Raw genomic sequence first — 19,045 nt, 5'->3', positions numbered from 1 at the left:
ACTCCTGCACTCTTTCCTGCCAAGATGCAAAGTGAGACAGCCTCAGGAAGATCAGGAATACAGGAAATGGAAAGAGAGAGGAGAGAGAGCAGGAGAGAGAAGTCCAGAGTCACAAAGACAAACAATAGTGGCTGTCAGAGAATTTGCGGAATTTGCAGAACCAACAAACATGGTCAGTGGCAGTGGTGGGGACAGCCTGGCCCCGGTGGGCCAAATTCCACTGCTGTGTTGAGTAAAAGGGCTGCTAGGAAGGTTAAATGAGCGCATACTTGAAGGCCATTAGGAAAGCGCCATGCCCTCTGCAAGGATATCCTGCGCTGGGTTTGTCTTCCTCGTGTTTCTAAGAAATGTCAATAACGAGCTTTCGGGATTGCACTTGGCACTTGCTGAAAGATGAGGCCACGGAATCCTTATAACCCCTCATCTGCCTTCTGGAAGACAGAACCACTAGGCGCTCCCCTGGCAGGCCTGCCGACCACCTTCGGGGATCTTTGCGAATGAGCGTGCTGACTCACTGTGTGTCTCCTGTGAAGTAGCATGCTGGTGCTGTGAGCAGAATGGCTGGAATAGCTTGGTGTACTCCCTGCTCAGCGACGCGTGCTGCTCGTATTTCTTCAGCAGACACGTGGCTGCTGCCCCAGCCTGTTGCCAGTTGGTCTTCTCTCCCCATGCAGACTCAGTCCACCTGCACTCCTCGCTGGAAGACCTGTTAGGAGTCCCTGCCTCCGTGCTTTTGCTTTTGCTGTTGCTGTGCCTGCCGCTGGAGCTGGCCCGCCTTCTGTGTTTCATCTCTGCCGTGATCCTTGTGGTCTTGGTGATGAGCCGTGCCCTCCCCTGCACAGCCCCTCCCTGGTAGACAACAGTGCTGCATGGGCCTTGCTGTGAGCCTCAGATCAGTGACGGGCTGATTCAGAATGCTTTTCAAAATTATTCTGAGAAATGCCCAGCACAATTCCACAAAGCTGCTCCTGGCAGGGCAGGAAGAGCATGTATCTCTGGTGATGGCGTAAGACCAAGTGCGTCAGCAAACTGTACCAGTCAGAGAAAGCAAAGCAAAAGTCATTTTGACCAGCATACAGGTCGAGTGGTGCTGTAGAATGATTTAGTCCGTATTACTTTTCAAAAGGGACTTGACTGTGCGTTCCTCCTGGCAGGACACTCCTGCCCTGAACGGCAGCTGTGCTCCGTGCCTGTCCTCCTCCTTTTTCCAGAAAACACTGCAGGGGCCCTGTGCCTGGGGCTGTCACTGCAGGGGCCCTGTGCCTGGGGCTGTCACTGCAGGGGCCCTGTGCCTGGGGCTGTCACTGCAGGGGCCCTGTGCCTGGGGCTGTTACTTTTCCATGTGCACAACTTGGATGCAACAACCTTCTCTTTGGCAGCATTGATATGCTGTGTGCTACAGAGGATTTCCAATCAGCAAACCAGAACACTTCTTCGTGCTTTCTGCTGCCTGTTCCTTATGGAGTTGTCCAGTGTCTAAGTGGGCATAGCATTCAAATCTAAGAGACATTTTACCAGTTTTAGCCAAGTAGTCACATTGATAATTGCATTTCACTGCCTTTCCCCCCCATATCTTAGCTTTCTAATCAGCTCTTTTGTGCTTTTTATTTCCCCCGTCAGTTCATACTCGCTTTGTAGTCTACGGGTTTTCACTGCAGAAGATTAAAGGAGACCCCAAGGTCCTTGTTGTAAGAAAGAGGTGCGATCACGTGCCCAGGTGTCACACGTAGAGACGAGGCTGTGGGGCAGAGAGCGTGGGAAGAGGGATGGGAAACCACATGCGAGAACAGAGCTGGGTCTGCAGGCGTGGTGGTGAAGCAGGGGGCAGGGATATGTTTTCATAAATGTGGAAATTGTGGGGAGTGAGTTCGTGTGAATCCTAGGCTTGGTAATGACATTGGATCACAAAGCAAGGTAGCGGTCTCTTACTATGAATAAAAAAATCATTTGGTAGCAGCGTGGTTTTATGCTTAGACAAGAAAGGTGCACTAACTGCAGATGACTAACAGTGGCGTAGTTGAGTGTGTGTTGTTTGCAATGTCTGCTGCCACTTGTGGGGAAAGGATCTTATTTCCCTGGTCCATTCTGTCTCATTTATGTGCCTGCCTTGGCCTGGGAAAGGATGTGAAAAACAATTCATATCATTTCTAAGCCAGAGTGTACAGGTTCAGAGTACTAAACTCTGACTTGATGCAGTTGTATTTCTCTGCAATAGAGGATCCCAAATCGAGGCACTGTTAGCTCGGGTCACACAGTAAAGGAGATGTCAAGTAAGAAATCCAGCTGACCTGAGTCAGACACGTGCGGAGGCAGGAAATCGAGCTGGGCATCACAGATCCCTCGGGGTTCTGTGTTGGTTCGCTCCCTCAGTGTCACCTGTTGAAATTCCATTGTTCCTTTTGTCAGAGGAAGCTCATTGCCCCCAGGTGACTCAATAAAGGTACAGTACAGAGACAGGTTCCATAGCCAGTCAAGAAAGAGGTGACCAGACATCCTACTCATGGGGGATCCTGCTGCAGGCAGTAGCATGCCGTTAACCTCAAGTAGGGCCCCGTGTGAATGACTGTAGATTTACAAGAGAAAAGGGAGGGGGCATTCTAATGGATTTTGCTAAGAACAGGTAGAGGCTAAAGCAAAACATTTGGAAATGTGTTAAGGACCATGGATGGGTTGGTGATATGTGCGTTACATGGTCTTAAATAGGATCTGTGCCCCAGAGTACCCACCTTTGATCATGTGAAATGTGCAGACATTCCTTACCCAGTACCAAACAGGTTCCAGAGATGCTGTCAGAACTCAGCATTCTGTCCCCAGGGTGCCCAGGAAAGCTGCCTCTGGATGCCTTTCGCTGGGTCTTCACTGGCTGCAGGACAGTGAGTGATGTCTTAAGGTATGCCCAGAATTAGCCAGTTTTATTTTCCGCTAAGAGGCACATGTGCCCTGAAGCCTTCTAAAAATGAAAAGGTGTGAAATTGTGTCTTGTCTTTGGTTATGGAATGGATGGGTTAAGGGGAAATATGGATACAAAGAAGTTCTGCTAGAATACGCTCAGAGTCCCAGTTCCTTACATTTGACTATTGGCAGGTGCAACTGCAGAATAGCACTTGACGTTTCGCATGGGTGCTGTGCCTGCACCTGGAAATACACAGTGGTGTGTGGTTGTTTTCCTGAAGTTTTATAACATTGAAGTTGGGCACCATGGTCAGTGCCCTTCAGGGAGGGTAAGAGACAGCAGCACTACACAAGTGGACTTATATGTTGGAGAAATGCACAAGCAAGGACAGCGCGTGCTGTGCTCTCGGCTTAGCTCAGGAATGTTGAGGAAAGTGCATGCGTTCACGGGGTGTCTGAGGAACATTTATGGTAGACTCGGGCAAAGTGCTCAGGTACAGGATGTGGCCTTCCAGATATTTACAAAATTGTGTCTTCATGGCTTATTTTTAGGTACTGCTGAATTGCCCTCCGCCCTTTCCGATCTCCCCCCAGGTCTCGGTATCTTGCTTTAACTTTCTCAGCATAAATGAGAATGAAAAAAATCTCCAAACTCTGGGACTATTTATAAATTATTAATTTGCTTTTTGAACTTGGGAAACTCCTGAAAATAGATGGCATGTATTAACCTTGGCTGTCTTTGAAGCGATTCGCTGGAGGGCTGGAAGGGAAGCTGTGTTTCCTGAACGCTCTGACCCTGAACCTGGCCTCTCTCCCGTGGGCTGCAGACGGCTGTCTTCTCCTTGAGCAACACCATCTCCGTGGGTTTTGGGGAAGTGCTTGAGGATGCAGGTCTATGGAGCTTTTCATTCTTTGGCTTGGAAATAAGGCAGCCATGTAGCTAGCCTTGTGGCTCGATGGTTAAGCCACCCCTGGGATGCACATATCTCCCCCTAAGCACTGCTTCAAGTTCTGCCTGTTTCACTTCCAACCCGGCTCCCTGCTGAAGCCTGGGAAAGCAATGGAAGATAGCCCAAGGGTGTGGGAGAACTGAATGAAGCTTCCAGCTGATGCCAGCTCTAGCCACTGTGGCCATTTGGGCAGTGAACCAGCAGTTGGAAGGTATCTTTTCTCTGTGTCTCCCTCTCTGTAATTCTGCCTTTCAGATATGAAATTTTTTAAAAAGATTCATTTACTTTTTTTTGAAAAGGCAAAACAAGGGAGACAGATCTTTCATCTGCTGATTCTTCCGATTTGCCACATCAGCCACAGCTGGACTGGTCCAGAGCCAGGAGCTTCTTCGGGATCTTCCATGCAGGGTCCCAAGGCCCTGGGCCGTCCTCCACTGCTTTTCCAGACCACAAGCAGAGAGCTGGATGGGAAGTGGAGCAGCTGAGACATGAGCCAGTGCCCATCTGGGATGCCAGCACTGCTCGGTGGAGGATCAGCCAATTGAGGCATTGTGCTGGCTCCCAGAAAGAAATCTTAAAAAAAAAAAAGAAAAGAAAAGAAAAAGAAAGAAAGCTAGCAGCCAGAATTTTTGGAAGAACAGGAAGATGCAGGTGAGGAACAGAGCCGAGTGACGCCTCTAAGGCACCTGAAACTCGGAGGGATGTGTGTGAAGCACAGCTCCATCTGGACTGCCTGTTGGACCGTGCACTAAGCAGTGAGATCTTTGCTTAGGGCGTGGCACCAAAGTTTGGTGTCTGGCTGAGCCTGGGCAGGGTATGGGATGGACAGGGTGTGTCTCACCCATTAGACACACCCGAAAAAAATTGCCAAGGGGATCACAGAACAGGTGTGTGGCAGCATCCCAGGAGCCTCCTTTGGTCACCGGAGAGCTAAACAATGTGTCTCCCAATTGAGACGCTAAGGTCTGCACTCCCTCTGTTGCTGTCCTGAGCTGACTTCTCAGTGACAGGGTAACGTTGTAGGAGGCAATTGTTGCATTTATAGAGGCAGAAAATATTCATCTCAGCAGAGAGAGTGCTAACTTGAGTGGGCTGAGCAGAACCAGGAAGATAATGATAGTGTGAGAGAAAAGAGGGCTGGACACACTGCAGGAGGCAGGACAAACTCCAGGGGCGTGGACAAGCTCCAGGGGTGTGGACAATCCCCAGCGGAGTGGACAAGTTCCAAGGTCGTGGACAAGCTCCAGGGGCATGGACAAGCTCCAGGGGCGTGGACAAGCTCCAGGGGCGTGGACAAGCCCCAGGGGCGTGGACAAACCCCAGGGGCGTGGACAAGCCCCAGCGGCGTGGACAAGCCCCAGGGGCGTGGACACTGGTGCACCCCAGTGCGGCTCGCTCCTGCTGCCTGCTCTGGGCAAGGAGCAGCCTCTGACAGCAGCAGCACCTCCACAGTCTACAGGGGCCTGGTGACAGCTGTGGCTGACTAGCTGAGTTGTTTATTTTCAGCATCAAGATACCAGTTTACTTCAAGACCAAAAACATTTCAGAATAACATACCCTTCAAAAATCTCAAACAACATGTCAATAGATAAAACTGTAAATAAACATTCACAATTTGTAAGGCATTAACTTGAAAGTAAGAAAAAGAAAGTTCCTCCCATTTGGTATTTTTGAAGGTGGATTCTAAAACCCGAAATAGATATTTCAGACGCTTTACATTTTTGTTGATACCATTACAAAATATTTATTGTTACTTATTTTGAACAGGAAAGAGTAGTGTTATTCAGGTTCTTAACAGCTTGTAAAGGCAGATTGTTACTACTTTTGGGAAATACTTTTTGGACAGAAAATTCAGCTTAAACTCAGAGCTTAGTATATGGGATATGTTGATGTTGTTGGGCTACAGACTAAGCTACCGTCTGCAGTGCTAGCATCCCATGTTGGAATGCTGGTTCAAGTCCCAGCTTCTGCATTTCCAAGCTATCGCCGTTCTACCTGCCTGCTCATGGGCCAGGAATGGGCAGTGAATGACCCAAGTGTTTGGGTCCCTGCCACCCAAGTGGACTAAGCAGACGGAGTTCCAGTCTCTTGACCTTGGCCTGGCACACATCTGGCTGTTGTGGCCACCGGGCAGTACACCAGCAGACGGGAGGACTCTGTGTGTCTGTCTCCCCCGTCTCTGCGACTCCGCCTTTCAAGTAAGTAAGTAAGTCTTTAAAAAACAACAACTTGGCCTATAGACTGAGGCAGGTGTAATCAGGCAGAAATGGCCATGAGCTCACGTTCTTGCGCCTAGCCCTCCCCGTGCTCGGGCCCCACGGTCAGTCCAGCGCAGCTCAGGAAGGTCATTTCACAGCTTCGGAGACGTGTCTGTGGGTGTGCATGCTTCGTCTCTGGAACCACTTGAATTCCCTGGCCAGTGTCTTGCCTTCATTAAAGCTGTGCTCCTTGAGAACATGGCTGACAATCTGTAAAACCACTGAGAAAAAACAGTTGACTTCCTGCTCAGTTTCTTAGTACAAATATTCTTTCCAAGTTTAAGTTGTAAAGCACATAATGGTTTTTAACTGTTGCTGTAGTTGCCTGGAACGTGACCATGGTGTGGCTGGCACGGTGCAGGAAGGTTCAGTGAAGCCACTGCTACCAGCAGCCTTGGCAGTTACTGCCACTGCAGGCCTGTGGGACGCACAGCCAGGCTCCGATCACGGAAGTGGCTGTCCGCAACCCGGAGCTACTGTCCCGGGCACTGGGGTTTGTTTTCCTTTGTTTCTTGGAGAAGCGGAGCAGCCATTGCTCTGATGCAGTCATTCTTGCTTCCTTAAACGAACATCCTTGAACAGGCAGGCGCTTTAGGGTCTCTTGGTACAGAGCTCCTGCCGTCTTCTTGCCAGGGTTTTGTTAAGGTCAAGGTGGGCTGCACTCACGGGGCAGAGCAGTGGGCGAGATGGCACCTACGCTCCTCCCTGGCCCCGCCTCACCCTGCTCAGCATTCCTGGGCTGCTCAGGCTCTGAGCTGTCTTCCTGTCTTCCCCTGGGTGGCGCTGACACTCTCCTGTCCCAGGAGCTCTGATTTCACACAGCTGGTGAATTCTGGATTCTGCTCCTGCCCCCTCATGCTGCAGATGAGGAAATTGAGTTTCAGCAAGCTTCCGAGTCACAGAGCTCTCCATCACAGCCGCAGGTGGCAACATGAGGTCTGTGCACTCCCCTCCGCTCGCATTGGCACCACAATGCTTTTTTTTTTTTGGCTATACTAATAATTCTTTTTTATTCGTCTCCCTGACTTTTTAGGTCTCAACATGGAGCCTTCCCTTTGTGCCACCAACAGGTGTGGCTGTGAGGTCAGCTCCCCTGCAGGTTGCCCTGATCTCGGGGCCGAACCCCTGTTCTGTCCACAGCCGACTGGCATTGGTGACTGCACTGTGTCTAGCAGCTTCGCCTCTCCTGAGCCCACCCGCCTCCGGAAGCAGCCCTGCCTGTTCTCCCAGCTCACAGCACACGTGGCCTTGACACTGGTGTGGCTCAGGAGAGTCTTAGCTGTACGTTGCTGTTCACCTAGTTTCACTCAAAGCATACCACGCCATTCACCTGTTTACAAAAAGAAGCCAAGGAGTCGAACAGAAATCAGGGCAGGTGCAGAGCTTGCCCTCATGTCGCTTTCCCAAGAGGTCAAGATGGGTCCTGCTAATTCCCACAGCAGCACTGCACACAGGTTTGCCTGCCGGAAGGGCGGGCCGTGGCCCTCGCTGCGGTGGGTGCAGCTGTCAGCAGTGACGGGAGTTGGGGTGCAGTCTTCTCCAGGGATTCAGACGGGCAGACCCCCGTGGCCAGTGGAGTTCTCTCTGGCACCCTGAGCCCAGAGCTCCATGAGTTTCTTCCTCATCCAGCCAGGCCTGCTCTGTCATCAAACCTGAGTGGTGCAAGGTCTGCCCACCATGTCCCAGTTCACACTCCTGTCCGGCCTCCCTCTGCCGGAAGCCCTCGACCCTGCCTTTCACAGGCTGCTGCCCTCACTGTTGCAGTCACGCTGAGCTGGTTTTTATGGTCTTCTTGACCATGTCGTTAGATGAACCTCAGCTATGTGCCTTGCGTGGGGTGTGCTCTGCTGGGTCTCCTGCAGAAGTGCCCCCTCACTGTCATTCTGGAGAGGCCTCGAGGGGGCGCCCGGCCGAGTGTACCGTGGGTGTGTTTAGGGTGGAGAGGAGTGACTGTCCTGGTGTCTGCTGGCAGGCTGGCATGGTGAGGCTGGTAGAGTGGTGATTACCTTCGCTCTGAAAGCAGGGGCTGAACATAGAGTGGGAGAGCCTGTGTGAGTGTTGGCAGAGGCGGGCACCCCTCCCAGGCGAGGCAGGTGTGCTCCGCGGGTCCTCCCGCAGCTCAGGACACAGGCTTGCATTTGGTGTTACCTAGGGCGTCTCAGTTGCTGTCAGTTACGTGCTCAGGTCTATGGAGTCTCCCTGTTGCTCCTGCAGAGCACCTGTTTATAGTAGTCCTCTCTTCTAAGTCATGAATCATAAACAATGCAAACCAGGGGCGGGGACATGCTTGTTGGAACGCAGAAGTAGAGTGATCATCATATCTCAGGAAGTGCACATCAGAGATCGAAAATAAGCTCAGCCTATTGTAAAAATGTCAACCTTTCTTTTTAAAACAAAAGAAAAGATTTATTTATTTTTATAGGAAAGGCAGATTTACAGAGAGAAAGAGAGACAAAGATCCTCCATCAGCTGGCTTACTCCCCAAGTGGCCGCAACGGCCAGAGCTGCACTGATCCAAAGCCAGGAGCCTCCTCCAGGTCTCCCTCGGAGGTGCAGGGTCCCAAGGACTTGGGCCGTCCTCTGCTGCCTTCCCAGGGCGCAAGCTGAGAGCTGGATGGCAGGGCAGCAGCGGGACATGCACCGGAGCCCGTGTGCGATCCTGGCATGGGAGTGAGAGTTCAGCCACTGAGCCGTCACACCGGGGTCAATGTTTGCCTTTCCTTGTTTCAAGATCTATTGTTTTTATTTTGGTTAGAAAGTCAGATATACAGTGAGAAGGATAGACAGAAAGATCTTCCATCCACTAATTAATTCCCCAAGTGGCTGCAACAGCCAGAGCTGTACCAATCTGAAGCCAGGAGCCTCTTCCGAGTCTCCCACGTGGGTGCAGGGTCCCAAGGTTTTGGGCCGTCCTCGACTGCTTTCCCAGGCCACAAGCAGGGAGCTGGATGGGAAGTGGAGCTGCCGGTATTAAAACTGGTGCCCATATGGGATCCCAGTATGTGCAAGGTGAGGACTTTAGCCACTAGGCTACTGCACCAGGCCCAATGTTTGCCTTTCTTAATGCGCATGGAATTAGGTGTATTGCAAACATAACAGTTGCAGGACTTTGGCACAGTTTACATCTCTCCAAGGGAGTGGCCAGGAGCTGCCATGTTTAAGACAGTACTTAGGATGGAGAACGTGGTTCAAGGCTCAGCTCCACTTGTAGCTGCAGCCTCCTGTTCATGCACCCCTGGGAACCACGGTGACAGACAAGTACTTGGGATTGCTGCCACCCACTCACGATGCCCACGTGAGCTCTGGCTGTTGGCTTTCGCCTCTGCTAGCCACAGTTGCCCTGGGCATCCAGGGGGTAGCCAGGAAACAGGAAATCTCTGTTTCTTGCCTTTCAAATAAAATGATTTAAAAAAAAAACAGTTTAAGTAATACATGCTGTTTTTGAAGCACAGTATTTATATCGAGGACAAAATGCGGTATTTCCACTCTGACTGGTGAGAGGGAGCAGCACAATGCTTCCGGAGCTCACAGGCATGCGGCAGACACACGTGAGCTCTGGCCATGGCTGGCACAGCGGGATGCTGGGGCGGATCGGGGCAGACACAGGGGCCTCTGGCCATGGCTGGCACAGCGGGATGCTGGGGCGGATCGGGTCCTGGCCAGAGGCAGAGCGAAGGCGTGCGACCCTCCTAACCTGGAATGCACGCTGACAGTCCCATTTTACAGGTGCACACACTCTGGCTCTGACACCAGAATTGTCCTGGCTGTCCTGCCATCAGGACACCCACACTCCCAGGGTCCCCCCCATGGCAGCAGCATCCGAGAGGAACCACAATTCCTGTTTGACGTGTGGTGGGTAAGGAGCAGGGTACTTGTTTGTGCTGTTCTTTAGCCCTGCAAGTCCTGTGTGCCTTTGCAATCCACCGCGTATGTCCTTAGAGCATTTTGAATCATTTTTTAAGGCATTAAGGTATTTCCAGATCTCACCAACAAAACCACATTGGATTTTTGCAACTGTGCCTGGAGAACCACGTTCATATATTTCTTGAATTGTTTTTCAGGTGTCAAAATGAAACTAAATTCAAAACGGAAGAAGTGTTCTGGGCCTATAATTTCTGCCCCACTCCATACTCGTGGACTGCGCTCCTGGGCCTTGTCTTGTACCTTGTTTTCTTTGCTCCTGGTAAGCAAGCGTGGGACCCCTGTTGTGTGCCAGAATCCCTTTTGCGAGGACACAGCTGCCATTTTTTCAAATTCCTTGTATTTCCCATTTCTCAGGAATGGGGCCCATGCCCTGGACAGTGAACTCTGAGGTGTACCCGCTCTGGGCAAGAAGCACGGGTAACGCGTGCTCGGCTGGAGTGAACTGGACCTTCAACGTTCTGGTCTCGCTGACGTTTCTGCACGTGGCGCAGTACCTCACGTACTACGGTAGGAGGCCATTTTTGCAGCAGCCTTTTATCCTCTGTAGATGCCGTTGGTGATGGACAAACTGCAGGTGTTTTTGCTGTTAGAAGAATCTCCAGGGGTTGGGGGAAGAACAGCTGTTATCCCCCAGAGGCCTCTAAGTGTCCTTGAGGAGTTCAGAGGAATTCTTCTGTCTCAGGAACATTTCCCTCGGCACCGCAGCTGCCACGCACCCACCACGCACCCACTCTCCTCAGCTGGGTGCCTCTCAGCTCCCTCCCCCGTTGTCTGTTTGATCTGCTCAGGTCTAACAGAGAGCAGAGGCAGGCAGCCTCCTCAGCCTCCCCTTTGGGCAGGAGTGTGACCAGCGTGGAGCTCTTCTTCTGACAGCCTTGGGGAGTGGCTGCGTTAGGAATCTGTCTCAAACCCCTTTTTACTGAGGTGCAAAGACTTGCTCTGTGGAAGGAAGGTGACCCCCACTGCCCACTCGACTCCGCAGGCTCTGCTGGGCTTCTGGCCAGAAGGCAGCAGCACAGCTGATCCTGTGTGGTGGGTGTGAGACCCCGAGCACCCCGGTCGACCCTCCCAGCCCCTCCTGGGCCTGGCCGCTCAGCACTGCTCCCCACAGGGCCAGGACTAGACCTCGTCCACTATTGTCTGGCATCCCACTGGCCAGAGGTGCATGCAGAAGGGTGCCTGCGCGATGGGGCAGCAGTTCCCCACAGGCCCGGTGTGTGTCCACTGTGAACCCCCTCCCAGCGGCCAGCGGCGCATGCTGCAGAGGTGGGCTGCACCTTGTACTGGACGCAGGTGTAGCACCTTCAGCCCTGCACCATCTGGCCGGAAGTTTGTGCAGTTCATCAGGTCTTCTTCATGATGTGATTGGCAATGAACACAAGAACTATTTCCTCAGCTTTGCTGATTCTTGTGACCAATTACATACCTAAAGGCCAAAATATGTCCTGTTCGGAAAAAGCATTGTTTGTGGAAGCTGTGGGCTAGGTAACACAAGAGCTCCCGGCCATCCATTTTAATGGCCAAGTGCTCACTCATGAACGCCTTGTGTTGGGCTGGCATCGGTGACCCAAAGGCCCAGGGCCTGGCAGGCCAGCCCTTGCTGTGCGCAGCACTGCCCCGGGCATCACCTACATGGTATTAACTTCCATGACCTGTCTGCTTGGTTAGTGTGCCTCTCAGTTGGGGTGCTTCTTCGGAGAGACTTGGTCTTCTGAGATCTCAGAATCTGAACTGCTTCCTAAGCAGCATAGCTTACACAGGTCAGCTACCCTCCCCTAACCCTCACCACCATTCAGTAAGTCCACTGCCAAGCTATCACCAGCACAGCCCTGTGTAGAGGACGTGTGGCCCAATGTGTGTCCTGGAGAGCTGTCACAGACCTCCTGCCGCAGATGGCCTCTGCCTGCTAATGTGTGTAATCCAGGTACAGGCTGGCTTTTGGTGATTGTTTTCTGATACTGTTTTGTAGGCACTGGGACTCTTCCCTCCCTGTCCCCTGCTCCTTCCCACTGTCCCCCAAATCATCACCATGGGACAGTCCCTTACTTACAGTTGCATTACTAAGTCTCTGCTATTTAAATGTATAGGCAAAGGTAGACAGTCTTGTGTCCTATTGTGTATTTACATGTTTCATTGGGAGGCCTTTTATTTAGGAGTAGAGACACACACGGCAACACATCTTTCCAGTATACTGGTCTGTTTTACAGTTCATCTGTGAGAATTTATGTGTACACCTGATTACAGATAGTCCCGTTTATTTTTGCTTTAACCGCCTGTGCTCTTAATTTCTAAGAAGTCTTCGCTTGCACCTATGTTTTCCTCTAGTAATTCGTTGGTGTAGATTTAGGCCTTTGACCCATTTAGAGCTGATTTTTGTGTAAGATCAAAGGTGGGGTCTTGCTGCTCCCCTGCAGGGTGCTGTCCAACTGTCCCCACAGCATTTGCTGGAGCACTTCCTGCGTTCTGTGTTCTGCCCACGGTCAGTCGGCTGCATGTGTGTAGGTTCACTTCTGAGGGTTCTGCTCTGTTCCACTGACCGTCTGTTTTGTGCCTGTACCGGACTGTTTTGGTAACCACTTGCTCAAGTCTGGTATTCCAGCTCCTCCAGCTTTATTTTTATTGTTTAAGATAGCTTAGACCATTCATGTCTCTTGTGTTTCCTGGTGAATTTTGGCATCATCTTTCTGGCTCTGAGAATGTTGGGCTTTGAGAAAACTTTGTTTTAACCCAGAACCTTATATAAGACTCCGATGAGCTTTACTGCCGAACAGGCTCATGGCAGGTGTTTCTTTGGCCTTCACTCCCTGACTGCACTGTGGCCTGGCTGTCCCACTGCCTTCCCAGGTGTTAGCACAGCACTGGACCAAAGTGGAGCAGCCAGGCACTCCCCATGTGGGGTGCCGCCGTCACAGGCAGTGGCTCGACTCTGTGCACTATGGCGCTGACCCCAGGGGACCCTAAGGGCCGGCCCGGCTCTCCCCACTCCACAGGAGACGGTCTGTTCTTGCGGCCTTCGTAATCGGCCTCATCCCACTTCTTGTACAGAATGGCCTGTACTGAAGGCCTAATTCCCACAGACACTTCATTACTCATAGCTGTTCTCTCCACCTTCAGGATATAGGTCCCAGCATTTTAAAGTTAAGGCCGTCTTAGAAATAGGTGGAGAAGGCCGACACTTCCTGCGTCTCGAGCCCATAGGCGTGTGTGAGGTCACGTGGAGAACACAGCCAGCTGGGAGTTTGTGTGCCTGTGGGGCACTGAGGCACACGACCTCTCAGGAGTACCCAGCACTGACCTCCAGGGCTTCCCTTCCAGTGTGAGCACAGCAGACACATGAGAGAGAGGCACAGGCTGGCACAGGCTGGCACAGGCTGGGTTCGCGGACCCTGAGGCCCCAGAGGAGCGCTGCAACGAGGCCGAGGAGGGACGGCTGTTAGCAGAAAGCAGTGTGTGAAGGCAGGCTCCCCGGGACTGCCCACCCCAGGGTGCTGGCTGAGAGCCGGCGCTGACTCCCAGACCTTGGGCGTGAGAAGCCGGAAGAACACACACTGCACAGAGGCCCTGGTTCCACAGCGCCATCACTGCGCTGGCCTGGAGAGGAGACGGCTGAGGAGTGTGCCCTTGGCTGTTGGTGCGGAGGGGCACAGCCAGGAGGGAGGCGAGCTCCCCAGCACCTGCAGGGCTCCGCACGGGCGGCACTGCCTGCCGAGCTCTGCTGCAGGTGCACACAGGATGGCAACATGCAAAGCAGCCAGGCTGGCGCTCTTTGGGGGAAGGGTGGGGGCGGGGGGGAAATCCGCGAAGGCCTGACGCCAACACGGGCTCCTCCCAGGCCTAGCATCCGTGTGCGTGGCTTCTCGTTGCAGGAGCCTTCTTCCTGTATGCTGGCTTCGCTGCCCTGGGCCTGCTCTTCGTCTACGGCTGTCTTCCAGAAACCAAGGGCAAGAAGCTGGAGGAGATCGAGTCCCTGTTTGACAGCAGGCTGTGTACGTGTGGCGCGTCGGACTCGGACGACGGCAGGTACATCGAGTACATCCGGGTGAAGGGCAGCAACTACCACCTTTCTGACAACGATGCTTCGGACGTGGAGTAACTCGAGCTGGCGTGCCCGTGGTGATGAAAACACACTGGGGGAACTTGCAGCCCTGCTGCTAATCGGGTTCTTGCTGGTCTAGTGTTGAGTGGCTCCAGGCTCTAGAAATCATGATTTTAGGAGGAAGATACAATCATGACATCTCCCCACAAAAATATGTCTAAAAAGGAAAAAGTGCAGATTTTAACCTAACAATTGTTACTCAAGGACGCACACTTCCTCCCCTTAGTTTGGCATGAATGCTGTGCGCAGTGGTTCCAGGGTTTGCACCATTGCTTCCTACGGCCCGATGTAATTATTCGTGACAGTGCAATCGATGCTAACCCAGCCCCATCATATTCTTGTTAGTGAGGAATTCTCAGAGATGCTCCAAACACAACCCACCAGTCCTTGTCCTCCCGAGGAAGAGGGGCTCTCCGTGAGCAGCTGGTACCCAGAAAGGCCGCCTGCAGGGGCCCGGCTGCCTCGTCGGCTTCAGGGTCCAGACACCGCGTTCCCTCTGCAGTTCAGAGAGAGTTTTCTGAGGTGGAGCTAAGCAGGCTGCATAGGGGTTACCATCACAAGCGTTTTCCCATCAGTGATGATGTGCTGCCAAGGCTTAGTGAGCATAGTTTGTTGTCAGGAAGGAAAGACTTGCGGATTCCTAACTGGTTGGTCACTTAGGCATGCACCTGTCTCTGTCATTCCGTGCTCAGCCTTGACCTGTAGCTCTGGGCTGATTTTTGTTCCTGCCAAAATCCTCCCTTGACCCGCTGTCTTCCGAGTTCCGCTCGGTGCCTTCCTTTGGCTGCAGGACGCCGGCAGCGACGGCTGCCCCCTTAGAAAGGAAATCAACCAAGAATCCTATCACTGACATTTCATTGCCAAAGTGGGGCTTGATTCTTCCTTTTCTTAAATCTGATCTAGGGAAGTGTCAGATTTCATTTTAGTACTCAGTTACACTTGCTTACTTTCTCACTTAAAAATAACCTCATTTTCCTTTTCCACAACTTTTTTCATTTTTCTTTGGTGAAGACAAAGATTTGTCTCTGTCTCTCATACTTGGTTCAGATTTTTTTCCCCACTTGTTTAAAAATTGAGATTTTTTTATTGCTCTAAATTAACAATTACTGTATAGGACATGTCGGTAGGAAATGTTGGTTTTCTACATTTCAGCAAGGTTTATGTTGCTATTTCTGCATTCATCAGCAAACTCACGGGGTTTTGCTTCTCTTTTAGAACGATGTGACATGCACAGGCCCCTGCAGGTTGTGAATCTGGCGTGGCCAGTAGGGAGTGTGGCTCTGCGCATCCACCAAGGTACTCTCTAAAATGGCACAATTACTGGCGGCCTCCAAGCTGTTGTCTGCCTTGAAGGTCTGGCCAGTGCTGCTAACAATCACCAGGCTGGGAGTGTAGCAAGAAAGTGCTGTGTCTACCTTACCAGTGATACTTAAACAGTCATGTCGGTGCCCTAACATCCTCTCAGCCGAAAAAGAAACCTTTCTTCCTTTGGTAATTTCATATAATAAACAAACAAATCCAGCATTTTAGAGTGTTTTCCCCTTGAAGTAGGTGCTTTGATATTTGTTTCCAAGGGGATATTAATACTGATTTTTCCCCAGAAATTTTAACAGAAAAAAAAAAATCTCTTGATATTTCTTATCCCTGAAGAAATTTTTTTATCTGTGTAATATTTTATATAGGTAAAGTGAATCACAGAGTGAGCTATTTGTGGCACAATCAGAATATTTTGGGGAGAAAAAAATACTTAGAATAATATGAAGTACTGTCTTTAAAATTTTATTTTTCTGCTTTATCCAAATAATTGCCTCAATTCTTCTCTTTCTTGTCAGTATAGCCTTAACTGTATATTTCTATCCTCAGCCGGGCTGATGCACAGAAACTTTAAGGCAGCAGCTGGACTCTGATCTAAAGCAAGACACAGCCTGTTGTCCCTGACGTAAGAAAGTTAGGCTCTCAGCTTTGTCTTCGCAAAGGCAGGGAACAGAGAAAGCCGGCCACAGTTCTCCTACTCTTTCCTTAAAGTTGTTTCTATATAGTGCTAAAGGTAATACTCCATGTCTTTGAGGTACAGGTGGAGAGGCACAGTCTAAGAATTATTTATAACTTTTTAACAACAAATAATTACTTGAAGAACCTTATACAATTATGTTATAAATGTTCGCCAAAGTCTAAAATAGTATATTTTTTAAAAAAATCAAGATTTTCAAGTTTTTTTATATTGCACATCTTTTAAGTTCTCAGCATCTTGGGCTGCCACCGTCAACCGAAGTCATCAGCAGATAGAGTAGGACACGTCATTGTGGAGTAATGTGACCTACCACGTTAAGCAGCTGGCAGTCTGGGTTTCCTTCTGAACTGGCTGCTGTCACCAGGACAATACAGTGAGGACGGCTGATCTGCAGGGGACTTAACAGGAGATGTAATTTGCATGAAAATATTCCTGATGTTCTTCAATTGCTGCACTTCAGTCATTACCCAAAACATGATTACTTAGGTATTTTTATTATAGTGTAAAATAATCAATAAGAGGTCACATTTCCACTTGAAGTGTTCCCTCCCCTGAGCAGTGGTTCCCTGATAGAACACACTGCAGGATGCCCCTGAACGCTTTCTCAGTACTTGACACTGAACCAGGCTTTAGTACATAAGACTCTAAATTGAGAGATCACTTGAAACAAGAAATTTATATTATGATTTCAGTATCTGTTATACACAGGAAGAATAATCAGGGAAATAATAAGCTTGTAACTTAACCTCTTGCTTACAGATAGCAAAGTAAAACGAACTGTGTGGTAGTCATGCCGTCTCCTCCAGGGGTGATGTTCTAGAAAACACTATCCGCAGGAATAGAAGAATCTCACTGTTCAGTGACACTCAGTTTGTGAACACTGATGCAATGGGAGTTAGAGCATAAGGACAAAATGAGATGTTTTCTTACACTCAAAAATATTTTCCCATTCATCAAATTATATTGAATATTATCTTTCATTACACTGTGATTTCCATTGCCAGATCCACACATTTTCGCTAATTAGAAATGAAATAACTGACATAAGAGGCTGACAGTGAATTCATGCTTTGTGCACGCCTAGAGTTTGGGTGAACTGCACAGCTCCTGCGTGGCTTCTCTAAAAAGACTCACTCACTCTCAGAGGTCATTTCCATGTCCTGTCCCCTGTCACCGTCTGTCAGTCTCCTCGCCTCGCGCAGGGCACTGTGGGCTTCCCGGGTGGAGTGGTCCAGGCCACTGTGGGCTTCCCGGGTGGAGTGGTCCAGGCTGCAGCGTTGTGGAAGTTGCTGAGTTCTTTAAGGCGAGCAACACTGCTGCTGTCTTCTGGAAATAGCACTCACTTCAAAATGCCAAACAGCAAACTGTCTCCCAGAGGGGATCTGTCCCATTCATCAGCAGAGAGGGGTTCTGTGAGAGCGGAACGTTACAAGTACACAAAGGTGTTTTCCTCGCTGGCTCGTGAGTGTAAAACAGTAGAATTCCTGTAAATTTTTTCATTGTATGTACCAAATGTAATATGGTCTATTCTATTCGAGTGGTCTGTTAATTATCTTCATCTAGCAGTGATGGTCAGTCTTGTTTTGGACAGTTAAGCTCATGTGTTTAATTTCCTCATCTATGTGATAAAAGGAAATGGACCATGCAGCTAACCGGTACCTTAAATTAAAATCCTGTACTTCGTAGAGTTTTAAAATCAGCCTATTCAGAATCATTCCATCTCATTTAAAAGCTAAAATATACAAATATGCATTCAGCCAGGTAGACACCAGTCTCCTACGTGTGCCCCAGCAGCATTCGGACTCTGACTCAATGTTATTGCATCTTTTCTTTGTGACAAATACTCAAATTTCTGTTTTGAAGCTCTAATGTACTTCTAGATTAAGTCCAGATGATTTTATGCTTTAAAAATACATGTATTTCAAAGTGCATATTTTCATTTCTGAGTGCATGTTCTGTAGTGTTTAATAGTTCACATGTCCTGGCAAGTTCAGTATAAACACTTGCTTGCACACATGGTATGTGGGACAGCTCTCACACACTCTACGGACCACTGCCATCAAGCTCATCCCTATAGATGCTGTATCAAAAGTAGTGTATATTTTATGGAGATTTAGTGATATACATGTAAATGTTTTTAAGTTATTTTACTGAAATTCAATCTTTACATAAAATTTAAATCTTTTTTTAAAGCAAAGTGTCAGTGACCAAACTGTATATGGAAATAATCAAATAAAAGCTAAAACAATTCAGTACTCATCTCCCTGGTGTTTTTTTATTCCATGGATTCTCTTCCTTGAATATTTGGACCTACTTTACATAGTTACAGTCTGTAAAAACATCACCAAGATGATCTGCCCTTCTGATTACTGCAGTGCTGCTTCTAATGATACCCGCCGCTTCCGAGGGCAGGCAAGCACAGTCACCTCTTGAAAAGTTCAAAGGAACGATTCTCAGCAGATGTAAAACTTTGACAGGCGGTGCCCAGCAGCCCTTTAAGTAGCACATAGTCTGGTTGTCAGCATGAACCAAGGACAGCTGCCTGGATGGCCAGTGATGGTTTCTTTGGGCATCTAGCCGTCTGCCCCTGCAGACTGGCACTGACGGGGCAATCAGGAGACTAGGCTCCATGGTTCAGCGCGTGCCCTGCTAGGTCCACAGCACCAGTGGCCCAGGAGATAGGGAGCCACTACACCCCTACTCCCCCATCATGCAGAGGTTTACAGGGGGTGGGACACCTGCCCAAGGATGCCAGTGTCAGAAGGCCGGCCAGCAGTCCTCCAGTGAGAAGGACCCGGGCACATCCCCTGAGCTGCAAACTGTCCACTCGCTGGATTGTACAAGTCTTCAGCAGCAGTCCAAAAAATCCTCACCTCTGGGCAGATAGGTGCTATCACGTTTCAGCTTGGCTTCC

General features: G+C 50.0%; 1 protein-coding gene across 1 annotated transcript in view; it reads left to right on the top strand.

Moving 5' to 3' along the window:
• Positions 1–14,512, top strand: part of SLC2A13 (solute carrier family 2 member 13) — a 138,091-nt gene extending 123,579 nt beyond the window's left edge. Inside the window, exons 8-10 of the mRNA XM_058655832.1 lie at positions 10,162–10,283; positions 10,379–10,531; positions 13,891–14,512. Of these exons, the coding sequence (XP_058511815.1) occupies positions 10,162–10,283; positions 10,379–10,531; positions 13,891–14,117 (502 nt within the window). The 3' untranslated portion in view covers positions 14,118–14,512. The remainder of the gene's footprint in view (positions 1–10,161; positions 10,284–10,378; positions 10,532–13,890) is intronic.
• The last annotated feature ends 4,533 nt before the right edge of the window (positions 14,513–19,045 follow it).

The sequence above is a fragment of the Ochotona princeps genome, chromosome 27, assembly GCF_030435755.1.
Source record: "Ochotona princeps isolate mOchPri1 chromosome 27, mOchPri1.hap1, whole genome shotgun sequence".
NCBI classification, from domain to species: Eukaryota; Metazoa; Chordata; class Mammalia; order Lagomorpha; family Ochotonidae; genus Ochotona; species Ochotona princeps.
Note: the sequence above shows the minus strand (reverse complement) of the source record. Positions and strands in the feature narration are given on the sequence as shown.